Below are 14,979 nucleotides of genomic sequence, written 5' to 3'. Positions count from 1 at the left end.
AACGGGACTCCCCTACCTAGTGATCCACCCAAAACCGTACCCCATCCCCGTTTCCCACTCTAAACCTAACAAGAAACTCGAATTGGACTTTTTTTTCTTTTGAAAGATGGACTGTGATGTGTTTGTTTCATTGGAAGTACATGTGGCTTCTGTGATTTCTTATGTGGGCTGTTACGCCTTGCAAGGATAGAGATAGACATCCTTATTTCTTTGAGCTGCAGTTTATGTAAATGGATTGCTGTCCCTGAGGTGTCTTCATATGCTTAGTGTGCTCCCTTGCTTGACGTTGACGTGATGTGTCCACCCGTGTGAGACTGTGAAGCTGCTCTGTGTGGGCTGCTTTGAACTACTGTGGAACCTGTATGTGGCCAATAAGAGCCTTTGTGTGGGCTATGATAAATCGGTGTGGGTTGTGATACAAACTTTGTGTGGACTGCTCTGCAGTGTTGTGGATCGACGTGGAGTTTTTTAAGCAGACTCGTGTATTTAGTGCACAATTGCCGTGAAGCTGCTTCATGTGGACTCTTGTGCAGTCTCAGAGTGGACTGCTAACTTGGATTGTTGTGTTCACATTTATGAATTTATTGTTGACAGGCATGTCCTACCGCGTCCTACACGACACGTGTCGACACTTCTTTGGACACTTTTAAATGTACTGCTAGAAGTGTTGAGTTAATGTAGTCGTGCGGACACGTTTTCGTGTAGTAAGTTATAATTTTATGTATAAGTGTCACCATTTCTAAATTTTTAGATATTGCCATGTCAGACAACTCGTATCCGTGTCGAAACTCAACACACGAATCCATATCGACAAACCAGGATTATATAAAATTTCTATTTTAGCCGTGTCCCCGTTTCTAAATTTTGGGGATTTGCGTGTCCGACATTCCGTGTCCATGTCCACAAAATCATAGGTTCCCATGGAGACATTGATCAAACAGCCCTTGTTATACCTCTTCAACAGTTCCTCCTTGGCCAACGATCACCTTCTTTTTCACTATCAGTGCAAATGATTTTATCTGAAGCCTCTTTGCTTCAAACATAAGTACAAAAAAAACCCTTCATCAAAGCCTTAATTTTAAGCTTCAACTTGTCCATGAATTGGACGCCCTTCCATTCCAACCGGCAAATGCGGACCAAAATGTGGCACCAGTGATGTGCCCTATCAAAGCAAATCCTAGTCAACTCGGCGTGGCAGCAGCACAATCAAGCACTCGGTTGACGGGGCTGAGTACTCAATTGACGCGATCATAACTTGGGAGATTCAAAGGAGTTTTGATTGAGTTTGTACGGAAAAACACAGACTTGGACAAGAACTTGGCCAAGGCAAAATAGAGTCGACTAGGGTGAGTCAATGATGATGTAGGGGAGTTTTGAAACTATGCTTCCAACCCCCACGTGTACCGCTTCTCCACATCTTTCCCAACCCCCCACCCCAAAACACTTCCAAACACACACGATTGTGCTCTTACACTGATTCAATGACTAACAAATAATGATCAGAACCTACGCACTTCAAAAAAAAAATATGCTTTTCTCAGTCTTTGGATGAGATGAATCGCTCTCCAATGAAAGAACAAGGACTCATAAACAATGAGGTTAATCATCAAAATGAAGCAAAAAGACAAAGTTGGGAACCATGGCTGCAAGTAGGGGCATAAATTTTATATAGGTATAGCAAATACTAATCCACCTATGATGACTCGCGTGTCGTGTGTTGACATGGATACGAGAAATCTAAGATCTCAACCCCTAAAAACCCCAAAAATATGGGGACATGCTTGTGCATACACATACATATAAAATGACTAATAAATAATCGTAATTTGCAATAAGATAAATGCGAGATTCATTTACAAGCTAATAAAATTTTAGGATTGCACAACAAGCCTTAAAAAAGGAGTTAATAATAAAAGAGGTAAACATTGTATTCAATAATAAAACAGTATTTCACACTTGACGCGTCCACATTAAGTACCACTTCTTGGAATTCGTTTACAAATGTCAAAAGGAGTGTCGATACATGTCAACACGCTTGTAATTCAAAGTGTCGACTAAATCATAGGATTCCACAAAATGCCAAACTCAAGATCCTCCATGTTTTGTACATGGAGAGGCAGAAAAGAAACACTCAGTAGCCAAAACATAAAAACATGGGTAAAGAATACAATTGTACTCAAAGGTACCCGTGTACAATTCAAGCACCCATGCAACATTTAGTTTTTTCACAAAGTGTCTCTTGAAAGTCGCCTATGGACTCCCAAGACTGCTCCGAAAGTATACACTCCTAATAGTAAATAGGCATCTAGAGATACAATTGTTCATTGAAGTTGACCAAAACACCAAGAGCAACACTTCAGTTTGCCACTGGAGGTCATCACTACCAGTATACAACAGGACCTATGACAAACAAGGGGATAGCCCCATATCATGTCAAGCAAGTCTTATAAATTTCCAACGAGGGTGGTCAACATCCTCCGGTGGAGGCCTGAACTCTTTTCCAAGAATTAAACCATTTGCAAACATAAATAGGCATCAAAATTTATCAACTACAAGCTTGGCACAGAATTTAAGGGTAATAATTTGTGAAAGTCTCAAACATGCTCAATCAACCAGACATAATGACAAGTCATACAAAGTTCAATGAATCCCATACAGCAAAGAAAAACATAAATGAAGCTCATAGAAGTGTTGTTGGCAATGGAACAGAAAAGGGAAAATACTTTGGCAAGTTTCCTTCCTAGCAACTATTTGGGTGCTATGGAAGGAAAGAAATGCAAGGATATTTAAGGGATTCACAAAGGGAGCTCAATTCCTTTTCAACAAAGTGATGGCTCTAACTATCTCTTGGGTGAAGACAGACTTGCTTTCGGTTTGTATCTGCTAATGACTTATGGCGCAGTTTGAAAGAAATATGTAACGGATCTAGCAGTGCACCCAAAGTGACTCTCAAGCTGAACTTCGATGGGTCTAGTTTGGGGAAACCTAGGCCCTCGGGCATCGACGGTCTATTGAGGGATAAAGATGGTGGGGTGGTATGGGCATTTAGAAGCCCAACTGGTGTGGCAGATGCAAATGAGGCAGAAGTTTGTGCGTTACACCATGGCATCAGATTGCTCCAAAATGTAGACTTAAACAAGGTGGTGCTTGAAGGGGATTCTCTCAACGCCATTAGATGGCTTAGAGGCTCACACGGGGTTCCATGGAGATTCGCCGGCTTATTTGATGAGATCCAAGATAGAATTAGGGCGGCATCAACTTCCTTTATTCATATTAGACGGTCAGCTAATGGAGAGGCAGACATATTAGCTAGAGAGAGCGTTGCCAGAGAGAGCATAGAGTTCTTTGATTTCCTTCCTCCCTAGTCATAGGATCTGTATGCATTATCTTTTCTTGTTCTTTCTATCATTTTGTACTTTTAGGGACCTCCTCGGTCTCTTTTTTTCAATAAAATCTCTTTACCATTCAAAAAAAAAAGGAAAAAAAAAAAAAGGGTTGGTGGCAATTAGAAAAGCATTTCAAGGTATCAAGGACTGAATTACCGTTCACCAATATTTCAAGGATCACTTTTTAATTGTTCATATCATTGGTTCTTATGTCAGTTGTTTAGTAACTTTAACTCTGAATTAACAACAGCACACAATAAATTCTTATTGTTTCAATGCTTAGTAATTATCTAAGTGTACAGTCTTTCCTTTATTTCGATCAGATAATCGACAAGGCATAACCTCTTGTTAGCCAATTTTGTGCAAAGTCATATGTCCTTGGATAAAATCCAAAATACGCACCAAAATCAATCCATCAACTCTGTGATGTTACATAGCAAGCATTGTAACGAAAACAAAAAAGAATTACATTATAAAGTGGTTGGCTTCAGGTTATCTACACAAGGGATCCTTCATTTTTTTTCAATGAATAATCTTTTTTTTTTTGAATGGTTTCAATGAATAATCTTTATTGATAAAGAAGGGGAAAATGCAAAAGAATAAGAACGTGTGTGCATACAATTTCTCCCTATCTTAACCATCCATGATATCATTGGCTTCACAAAAGGATATATATATATATATATATATATATATATATATATAGAGAGAGAGAGAGAGAGAGAGAGAGAGAGCAAATTCTCAATCACAAGGTCAACCCATTGGATCCACATCACTAAATTACATTGATCCTTCCTTTAATTTTGCATTTTTCAGTGTGGTTGGGAAATGTGGATACATTGGGGCGTGCCGCCGTGCCCCTGACGCTGGGTTTTTTATGGGCATTGTGTGTGTGTAAATATATCAAACTTTAACACAATGGCTCTCTCACCAAAGTTCATCACAAAACGTAATAAAATCTCATTAAAGTTCATAACACAACATAGTGATGAAAACAGACAAAACTTATCCTGAATGTCATTACAGAATTGGCTACCAAAAAAAAAAAAAAACATATTATCCGAATAAGAGAAACAGGGTATTTGTACCTCTATTGAGTGATCCATTTCCAGACAATGGAAAACATAACCGCAATTTAGTGAATTCCTGAAATGACTGGTGATACAATTTCACCTCTCTTCAACCTGCTTACTTTGATACTGCAGTAACATTTGCATGCAACTGTCATGAAGGTTTCAGTTCACCAAAACATTGAATGTGCTCACAATACCACAGGTTACATAACACAACAGAGGGACAGACAAATCACGATCTTCCATGTAATCCTACAGTAGAAGTTAGATTTCCAGGTGCTAAAATTACATGACCAGGGGGACCTTGGTGAAATGAACAATGGAATTGTAATTTTTTTTTGAATAATCGTCAATATTATTGCAAAAAGGACCGAGATGGTCACAATACAAAGAGAAAAAGAGAATAGAAAAGACAGGCTAAAGGCAAATACAATAGAAATGAATTATGGTGGAAGAGAGTCGAACAAAGCCAAAGATTCAAACAAAAAAATTGTAATATTCAAACAAAAAAACTATGGAATTGTAACAGAACAGAGATCAGCTGACGATCCAGAGCAATCCACAGCCAGATGCTACCAGTAAAGATGTGCCCAACCCATGAATCTTCATGTACAGGATAGACATGTTCCAGCAACATAAACGAGCTCTTTTATATACAGAAGGATAATAAGGTATTGTGTGATACTAACCACAAAAAAATACCTTGGAAGCAAAAAGCTAATGACGAGGGCATGAGGTAAATACTGTTCAAGTTAGAGCCCGCCAAGCTTCATATGTTTTCTTAAGGAAGCCAGTGCTCAAAACTGCATGCATGGAAAAGCATATTTTCATAAGCTCTGTTTGCATCTGACTGAGTTCAGGAGAGAATCAGTAAAACCTCTTCATAGATTAAGAGAATGGACTGACCCCGAGTAAGATCTCAATGACTTAAGTCAATGTTTCACAAAACATCACCCAGAAATAAATGAAAAGAAAAGGAAGAAAATAATGTGTAAAGATTGTGAAGCTTTTCAAGTCCTAAAATGGGAACATAAAGATTGGCTTATGTACCAATGTGCATTATTTGGAGTGACTGATGATGGCACCTGCATAATTATGCACCCTGCTAATTACTAAGTGTAATAATTTTTATTATATTTCACTTCCTTTAATTGCAAATTGCTGCTGTTATGAAGTAAATTCCAACGCTGACCAAGTCAACTACCGTTCAAAAAAAAGATGAAGTAAAATACAGACTTTCTTATAAATTTATGCATTTTTTCCTTACAAATTCATGCATAGCCCAAAATGCACCCATCATTGCGCAATGTAGACATAGCGAGCTTGCCCGGACATAATTATGTGGCCAGTTTTACTCCTGTTTACCCCAATTGCTTTAGTGTGAACACCAACACTGATGATCATAAATACAGCGATTCTTTATTCGTATTCATTTATTACCGACATTGCATAATCATGATTCAACAATAAGGACAAGTTCCTGCCCCTAGACATATTGTTTCTGACACAAATCGCTGGCATTATCAAGGTTGAGAAAGAAACAACAGAAACGTCGTTATTCATATTGCATAGAGAGCATGCCACATTAAACCTATTGGGCAGGAGCTGTATAATTTTTTGCATTCATACTCTTCCACAAATAAATAGTTATAAATGTTAAGCTAAATGGAGAACTGATAATTTTTTTAGCCCGAAAGATAAGGTGCTCCCAGAAATAAACTATAAGTTAGTGGTTCCTATGTTTCCATGAAGACTTCGACGTATTTGAAAGCAGAAGAAGCATCAAGTATCCTTAACATACTTAAAACTAACCAAGAAACCGAAGACAGCAAAAAACCGACCAGGTGAAAGTAACTCTTGCAAACATCCATTCCAAAATTTCTTTTAGTTCTTTTCAGAAAGTGTGTTCAATTGACTAGTTCTCCCACACCCTCAGATAAGATAGTAGGCCTGGATTATCGTGGAGATGTAATCACATGGACCCCAAAATTAATTTAGCATAAGTTAAGCATGCCCAATCACTGTTAAATTCATGTTGTTCCTTGACTACATTCCATAAACATCAAATCAGCAAATTACCTTTATAGGGGAAAGTTTTCCGTCTATTTCTTCAGGAATAAATAGCAAAGAACATCTCCTCCGCTTCACACCAATCGTCTCTTGCACACACAATGTGAAGATTAAAAGGACAAATACTAATAGTATAGGCAGTATATCCATAATAGTCTGGTATATAAAGCCAGATTTTAGGAGCACCGTTTACAATGTACCAATGAAAAATATGTTACAACGACTTTCAAACGAAACCAATTTTACCAAAAGAAAAGCCATCATGCCACACCTTGAGAGGCAATCAGTATTAAGAACGCACTTTCTATGATCGCCGAAGCTCCAGGATAATAAAAAAAATATCCTGCAACACAATTTGTATGATTGCAGAGAACAAGAGAATATCTTTCTCAACTCGGAATCATCGGGTGCCTGCTAAAGAACAGCATCAATCGCCATCTCACACTAAGAGAAGTTTTGCAACTTCACATGCAATGCACACGTCTCTCACCTCAAAGGCTTATCTTTGGCTGTAATTGGAGTGGAAAATTCCTTCTACTTAGCCGAACAAACTGCCAGATCCTAGGTCCCCCCTTTGCAACTCTTTCCTCCTCTGTTCTTCAAGTGGATCTGGGCTCTTCATAATCCGTCGCAGGCGCCTAACAAATGCGTGTGGAAATTATAAGCAGAAGCATGTGAGAAAAGCAAGCTAATTGCAGTAAAACTAGGCGCTCGTGGCCGCTGGCTTTATGAGGTCCAAATACCTGTCTTGAGCATGTTGAGCAGGAAATGTTGGAAAAAAATCTTTTGAAGTGGGAAGAGGGACCTCGCGAAACCACTCATGGTTAAGAGCCGCTTCCGCTGTTATCCTCTGCAAGGAAAATTAGATAAATAAGTACCATAACAAGAAAAACACGCCAAACAATGAGCAAAGACTAAATATTTCAATTGGATAATTCTACCTTCTCTGGGTCGTAAGTAAGAAGTTTGTTCAGTAAGTCAAATCCAAGATCACTGAGGGTTGGACGCCCACAGAAAGATGGTTCCCGTGGTAACTTATCCCGCAGCTTGTTATACCTGAAACAATGCATCGGTGGTTACTACAAACATAAATTATACACGGAACAACTGAGTAAATGCCATCCAGGCAACCAGAAAGCCTGACCAGAATCACCCATAGCTGAACGCCTGGGAAAAAATTGGCAAGAATAAGAGCACAATTAAGGGTTTATAGTGCCACACTAAACATGAATGAAGATCAGAAATATGAAAATATCACTTACGGTTGCTTCACAAAGTTGACTTTGACACCAGGCAATTTGACAAATCCCGGCCATATCTTCTCGTTTGGTGTGCCAAGAGTTTTAAATATCTGCAATAATGGAAACCATGTGAATAGATTAAACCATTGCAGCAAAGATCAAATATAAGCAGAAGTTCGGGGAGTATAAAACTATAAATTACCTTGTCAAGCTGATCAAATTCAGTTTTCCCACTGAATAACGGCTCCTTGGTTAAAAGTTCAGCCATTATGCAACCCAATGACCACATGTCAATAGCTGTTGAATATTGCTTAGCCCCTAGCAGAAGTTCCGGAGCCCTGGAAGTACACAGCAGGACATAACTACATTGAAATTGCCAAATAATTGCAAAATTTTGCCTCAAGTGGCGACAAAAAAAATAAAACACACAAAAAAAAAACATATAAACAAGGTAATGTGAGCAATACACACAGATTTAGCAAAATGACAAAACCCTTCGATCCAATGACTGGGAAAAGGCGATACAGAAATTTTATATTTCTTCCACATCCTACACAATCTCAAAATATGAGATATATAGTAGAAGGAAATAACAAGATATCCAACGATAGGAAAACAAAGACAATGCGTAAGAAGAGAAGGGGATGCGCCATAGTGTGAGCATGTGCCAATGCGTAAGAAGAGAACGGTCACTCAGAGCCACAAACCAGGAAAGTAAGAGTCTTAAACATTGAAACCCATTGTCTAAGAGAATAATGAAGAAATATTGCAGAAATTTATTGAATGTGAACAGGCATCCACCACCAAACATGAACTACATGTAATGTTATAGGGGCCTAAGACTTGCCTAAGAGGAGCAACAAAAAGCAGGCAGGTAAAAGTGGCTGATAGCCAGCACAGCCCCCTAAAGACATCTTAATATACCTAGGCAGCAAGGAAATTCATTATAGGACAGTACTGACATAAACTGCAAAAGGTGAATGGCCGTAGAATACTTTTATATTACCTGTACCATAAAGTGACAACCAGGTGAGTATAAGGCTTCAACGGGCTTCCATATTGGCGAGATAACCCAAAATCACAAATTTTCAGCTCACCGCGATTATTCAAAAGAAGATTCGATGTCTTCAAATCCCTGAAGAAAGAAACCACCCACCAGTTTATTCAATGACATCAAGACAGGGTGAGAAGTGTAAATTTTGGAAAATTGTAATCGAAAACCAAAATAGACAAGAATACCTGTGAAGGACCCAGTTATCATGAAGATACTTCACACCCTCTAGCAGCTGCAACATTAGGCACTTAACTTGAGACGGATGAAAAGGTTGTTTCATCATTTCCATAAGCCCTTTCAGATCGTGCTCCATGTACTCCATGACCATGAAAATGCTGTCAAGATTACCCCCAACAACAACTTCTTTAACGTCTACGATCGACGGGTGATGAAATGACAAGAGAATGTTAATTTCCCTTAGAGATGTCAAGGGAAAACCTTCTCTTTCTTTCTCCATCTTCACCTTCTTCAGTGCTACAATTTCCCCGGACTTTTTATCCCTCGCTCTATACACAACACCATATGTGCCTTCATCTATCTTGTTCAGTCTCTCAAACTCATCGACACTTCTACACCCTTGCAGCATGTTGATGCTTCTCGGCGGAGGCACTATTTGCTCACCGGTCCTACGGGAATCGTCCTCCCCTTCAGAATCTGTTTCCGTCTGTTGACCAGATACAATGTCGCTCACATCTTCCTTGTCAACATCCATTAAATCATTCTTATCTTCCAGATATTCATCTTCACTGGCGGGCCCAACATGGTGGTGGCCTTCATCAATATCAGATGACTTTGCTCGAGCTCCTTCAGAGCCTTCTTTTGAGAGTTCCACAAGCTCAGGACTAGATACCTTTGCATTTAATCTTGTATCGACCAACTTGGACAGAGGCGTCAATTTCCTTCTTTTAGGCATGCCTTCCGCATCAGAAACTTCACCTTCAACATCTGGAGAATTGCTCTCATCCGCCCACCGTGAAGCGGAGATATTCCGCATCGGAACATAGTCTTCCTCATCCAGCTGTCCTGGTTCATGGTAATTGCTCCATTTCTGACCCGCAGGTGAATCCTGCGAAAGCCCAGCTGGCGATTCTGATGCAACTAACCCTGCTGACTTGGGTGCTAATGGAGGCTTGCCTAGCGGTGATGTCTGAATGCTACTAAAGCCGTTAGGTCTAGAAGGAGATGGCTGTACAGCCTCACTAAGACTATGATATGGCGATGGGCGGAAGGATTGAGGAAGCGGCGGAGGAGGAGGAAGTGAAATACTTGCTGGGTCAGTTTTATTTCTAGATAAAACGCCACCTAACTTTTCTTCTCTATCCCATACAATTGGTGAAAACTTCCTCTTCCTACCAGCGGATGAGTGAACCCCATTTTCAAGCTTAAATATCTCATTCCCATTATCCCTAATACGTGATTCAGGCACATCTCCATTATCAGATCCACTTCCACTCGACAATTCACCTGGCTCCCGCTCTGCTGTTCTAACAGATAAACCACCTCGCTTATGACTACTACCGCTGCTTCCCGAATTGCTCGTGCTCGAAGAGGAATGGTAGCCACTATTCACCACCTCCCTCTCCCTGATATCCCTCTGCCTAACCCTAACCCTAAAATCCATCTCCTTTTCTCGTTCAGCATGGCAGCTTTGACTACTGCCACGCTTTCCATCAAGAAAAAGATCATTTCCTTCCTTGGAGTAATAATTATTCCTCTTTTTCGAAACTCCAACATCTGAATCCCTGTCCCTGAACTCATGGTCGCGGTACCCTCTATAACTTCCCGCCGCCATATCCAACCCCAATTTTCCTCCCACAACCAGAAAAAACAGGGGGGGGAATCAAATTGAAACCCTAATTCCACAAGAAAAAGCCCTAAATGCACAGGAACAGATCCCCTCGATTCAGGACCAAAATCACCAATTCCAATCAAATTGAAACCCTGATTCGACAAGCGAAAGCCCCAAATACACAGTAACAGATTCCCTAACCTTCAGTATCGCTTCAAAACCAAAATCACCAATTCCACTCAAATTGAAACCCTAATTCGACAAGAGAAAGCCCTAAATGCACAAAAAACAGAAGCCCTAACCTTCAGTATCTCTTCAGGGCCAAAAAATCACCAGAAAGAAACAGGAAACCCTATAAATCCAGATTAATAACGGATATAACCTAGAATCGGTGAGAATAGCGGAAACCCTAGAAAACCAAATCGAAAGTCCTCTCTCTTCGTTCTCTGCAACTCGAATATTCCCTTTCTTCCCTTCTAAAAATCGCAAAGTGAAAGAAGAGACGGAAAACTAACGAAACCCTAGAAATCAAAAATCAAACTACGAGCGATAAAGAAACCCTAGAAATCTTCTTCTCTTTCTTTAGGGGATGAGAGAAAATAAAGAAGATAATGAAAGAGATGGCTTACCAGCTCAGGACAAAAGAGAGAAACAAAAAGGGCGGAATCGCTCCCTCGCTGCGAAAAGGCAAAACCCCCAAACTTTTCACTCGAGACGATAAAAAGAAAGTAATAACGGATGCCTTCGCTTTGAGACGCGCTTTATATGTGCGAACGTGTTTAGAAACGGGAGGGAAATTGCTTAACTAGTAGGACGCACTTGCGATTGGCAAGTGAGGAAGATACGAGATTACAATGGTCAGCCCTTTTCCTCCATGGGCCAACCCCCCTTCTTGTTTAATTATGAGTTTATGACTCCTCTTTTTAGTCTTTTAGACTACAAGGGGTGGTCCGGGGAATCATGTATTTGTAAATAATCCTAGATTGTTGATTAGTTCCCAGTCTCCTCTAGTTTACAAATCCACATGAGAAATAGTTGATATTCGCCCCCTTTCCCATCAACTATCTTGATTGCACTGGTTAGGACTGCCCGGTGGTTTTCTTGCAGATTTTCAATCCAATGGGCAAATGGTTGGTGAGATTTCGAAGTAAAAGGGTGTGAATATTTATGAGAAAAATCTTTGTAAACAAGATTGGTGTGCAAGTTCTATGTTAATAGTTTTATATTAGGGCACCTTTGGACCATGAATGTTAGTCAAAACAATCATGCAAAAGTGCGTTTGGAAATGACTTTCCTGTGAAATTGCCTAGAAAAAATCCCTTTATTTTATATAAATGTGGTTTCGAACTTTGAAATATGAGGAGTCAAAGATGAAGCAGTGTCGTGTCTAGCAATAGATGCGCTACTGAAGTGAATTTCTTGAGGATTTTTCAAGAGTATTTACACTTTAGGATAAGTCACGCACGTGTGGACCATTTTCTCAATGATCTAAGCTCACGTGTTCAATCCTATTCCTTGCGAAGTGCCCCATCGTACCCCCCACCCCCACACACACACACAAAAAAAAAAACTGAGGGCACCTGTGGACTATTTTCTCAGGGATCTAAATCGCTCGTTTTTATCACTGTCATGGGCGAGCCACACAAAAAAAAAATGGGAAGTGATATATCTGCCCCTTTTGATCACCAGGAACACCCCCTATCAGTGTTTGCGGCAATCGGGGGCATTGAATTCTTCTGACATAAGTACAGCAACCCCTCCTTAGTCATTGATACACTAACAAGGGGTGTTTCTGGTGATCAAAAGGGGCGGATATATCATTTCCCAAAAACATTGTGCCCATTGGATGATAATAACTATTTGTATCATAGGCTATAGATTGCTCGGCACGGAAAAAGTTAATCGGGTTTTCTCACTAATGGGTGTACTCAAATAAAGTCCACCTGAAATTTTAAACCCAAACCCAGCACGAACACAGTGTCGAATCAAGAGGCTCAACCCTATTGGGGTTCCATGCAAAAGTAAAGATCCCACATCAGTAAAGTGAAATGATGTGGATGAGTTTATGAGGGAATGGGAACCCTCCCCTTAACGGCTAGCTTTTAAGGGCGGGTCCTACGCGGGTCCCAGTAAGTGGTATCAGGCCGAGGCGTGGTAACCACGGGGTGTGCCTCCGAGGGCAGAAAAGTTCCTTGGGGAAGATATCAGTGACCCCGGTATGCCTCTGAGGATGGTGAAATTCCCTCGGAGAAGATCTCATAGTTGCCACGTTGCCTTCGCACGGAGGGGAGAGATTGTCCACATTGCCTCCGCGTGGAGGGGGAGATTGTTTGGGGTTCCACGCCAAAGCAAAGATCCCACATCGGGAAAGTGAAATGATGTGGATGGGCTTGTAAGGGAGTGGGGACCCTCCCCTTAACGGCCGGCTCTTGAGGTTGAGTTCTACCAAGGTCCCAACAGACCTAAGCCCAACCTGATGGGGGCACAATCTATTCACACTGGTCCAATAGTTGAATGGTTTGGATCTTCGGATAACGTGGCCTCCAATGTATTTGAAAAAAAAGGCATGCTAAACCGTGCGCCTATAGAGTGGGGCCCACCTATTACATGGCACAAACACAAGATATCATATGGGATTCGTGAGTATGTGTGTATGCATTTAAAAAAGAAAAAGAAAAAGAAAATTACACTATTACCCATCTTGTTCAAAGATCCAAATCATTCAGTTGTCTATCCTCAATGTAGATAGCTTGTGCCCTAAAAAGACATTTATTTTAGATGATTAGAACACTCCGATGTGTAGAGGTTTATACACGATGTCCTTAGTGCATATATCATAGGCATAGATGCATAATATAGAGACAATTTTACGTGCAAGTCCTATTTATGTTGGGACCCAACAAATGACAAGGCGGGCCCATGTGATTTTTTTAAAACATACTTTATACACTGCTTGCATGTAGGTGCATGTATGTATGTATAAGATGGAAGTTTACCTTGTTCAAGAATCTAAACCATTCAGTTGTTCAAGGGTGAGTCCTACCCGGGTCCCAATAAGTGGTATCAGAGCTGGGGCGTGGTAACCCTGGTGCGTGCCTATGAGGGTGGAAAAGTCCCTCGGGGAAGATCTCGGTGACCGCGGTATGCCTCCGAGGATGGTGAAATTCCCTCAGAGAAGATCTCGCAGTTGCCACGTTGCCTTCGCATGGAGGGGCGAGACTGTCCACGTTGCTTCCGCATGGAGGGGGAGATTGTTGGGGGGTTCCACACAAAAGCAAAGATCCCACATCGGTAAAGTGAAATGATGTGGATGAGCTTGTAAGGGAATGGGTACCCTCGCCTTAACGGCTAGCTTTTAAGGTTGAGTTCTACCTGGGTCCAACATACCTAAACCCAACCTGATGGGCACACTGGGTCCAATGGTTGAAATCGTTTGGATCTTCGGATAAGGTGGGCTCCAATGTATTTGAAAAACAAGGTATGCTCAACTATGCGCACATAGAGTGGGGTCCACCTATTACATGGCACAAACACGAGATATTATATGGCATTCGTGAGTAGGTGCGTATGTTTTTTTTTATATTTTAAATACACTATTACCCATCTTTCTTTCTTTTTTTGATGACGAAGGGTGTCCCCACTCCCTTCGGGCGTAGGACTATTCCCTACGGATGCGCACAGGCACTCGTAGACCACACGCATCGGGTAAGCCCGGGTGGGATTCGAACACTCGTCTCCGGAGAGCAAACTCGTGACTTTAGCCGAAGAGCTACACCCGTCCAGGTTTCTATTACCCATCTTGTTCAAAGATCCAAATCATCCAGTTGTTCAGCCTCAATGTAGATAGCTTGTGCCCGAAAAAGACGTTTCTTTTAGATGATCACAACACTCCGATGTGTAGAGGTTTATACATGATGTCCTTCGGTGTATATATCATAGGCATAGAATCATAATATGGAGACAATTTTATGGGCAAGTGCTATTTATGCTGGGGCCAGCAAATGGATTGGATCTTTGAACAAGGCGGGCCCAAATGTTTTTTTTTTAAATAGACTTTATTCAATGCTCGCACTTAGGTGTATGCATGTATAAAATGGAGGCTTACCTTGTTCAGCATTTGGGTGCCACAACAGCAAAATCTCTTCTTTGGTTGCCAATGTAGCATAAAAGTCTCTGTTGACTACGTAACAAGTTTCACAGGTAATTACTGCATGACTAATGACATGGCATCCATGTCCCCCCCCCCCCCCCCCCCCTCTCTCATGATCTCCAAGATAAATTTCTCAAAACAGGTGGAATTTGGCTTGGAGAATGATTCTCTCTCCTCCCACTCTCCCTTTTTCTATATTGGTAATGACACCCCTCC

The 14,979-nt window shown here is 40.9% G+C and overlaps 1 protein-coding gene across 6 annotated transcripts; it reads right to left on the bottom strand.

Moving 5' to 3' along the window:
* Positions 1–6,539: 6,539 nt before the first annotated feature.
* LOC143860478 (cyclin-dependent kinase G-2-like) lies at positions 6,540–11,337 on the bottom strand. Of its 6 annotated transcripts, XR_013239721.1 has the most exons (9): positions 9,010–11,336; positions 8,777–8,905; positions 7,973–8,108; positions 7,792–7,880; positions 7,471–7,585; positions 7,273–7,379; positions 7,020–7,167; positions 6,801–6,872; positions 6,540–6,618 (listed from the first exon to the last, which is right to left on the bottom strand). XR_013239721.1 is itself a non-coding variant. In XM_077371146.1 (8 exons), exons 1-7 carry the CDS (start codon positions 10,614–10,616, stop codon positions 7,068–7,070), a joined length of 2,283 nt encoding a protein of 760 aa, XP_077227261.1. In that variant the 5' UTR covers positions 10,617–11,336; the 3' UTR covers positions 6,634–6,940; positions 7,020–7,067. The 6 variants fall into 6 exon arrangements, 4 of the variants coding, with proteins under 4 accessions (XP_077227261.1, XP_077227263.1, XP_077227260.1 ...); XR_013239720.1 differs by having other exon boundaries at positions 6,801–7,167; XM_077371146.1 differs by lacking the exon at positions 6,540–6,618 and having other exon boundaries at positions 6,634–6,940.
* Between the last annotated feature and the right edge of the window lie 3,642 nt (positions 11,338–14,979).

The sequence above is a fragment of the Tasmannia lanceolata genome, unplaced genomic scaffold (assembly GCF_043159265.1).
Source record: "Tasmannia lanceolata isolate RefF3 unplaced genomic scaffold, GAP_Taslan_0.1 ptg000037l, whole genome shotgun sequence".
Taxonomy (NCBI): Eukaryota; Viridiplantae; Streptophyta; class Magnoliopsida; order Canellales; family Winteraceae; genus Tasmannia; species Tasmannia lanceolata.
Note: the sequence above shows the minus strand (reverse complement) of the source record. Positions and strands in the feature narration are given on the sequence as shown.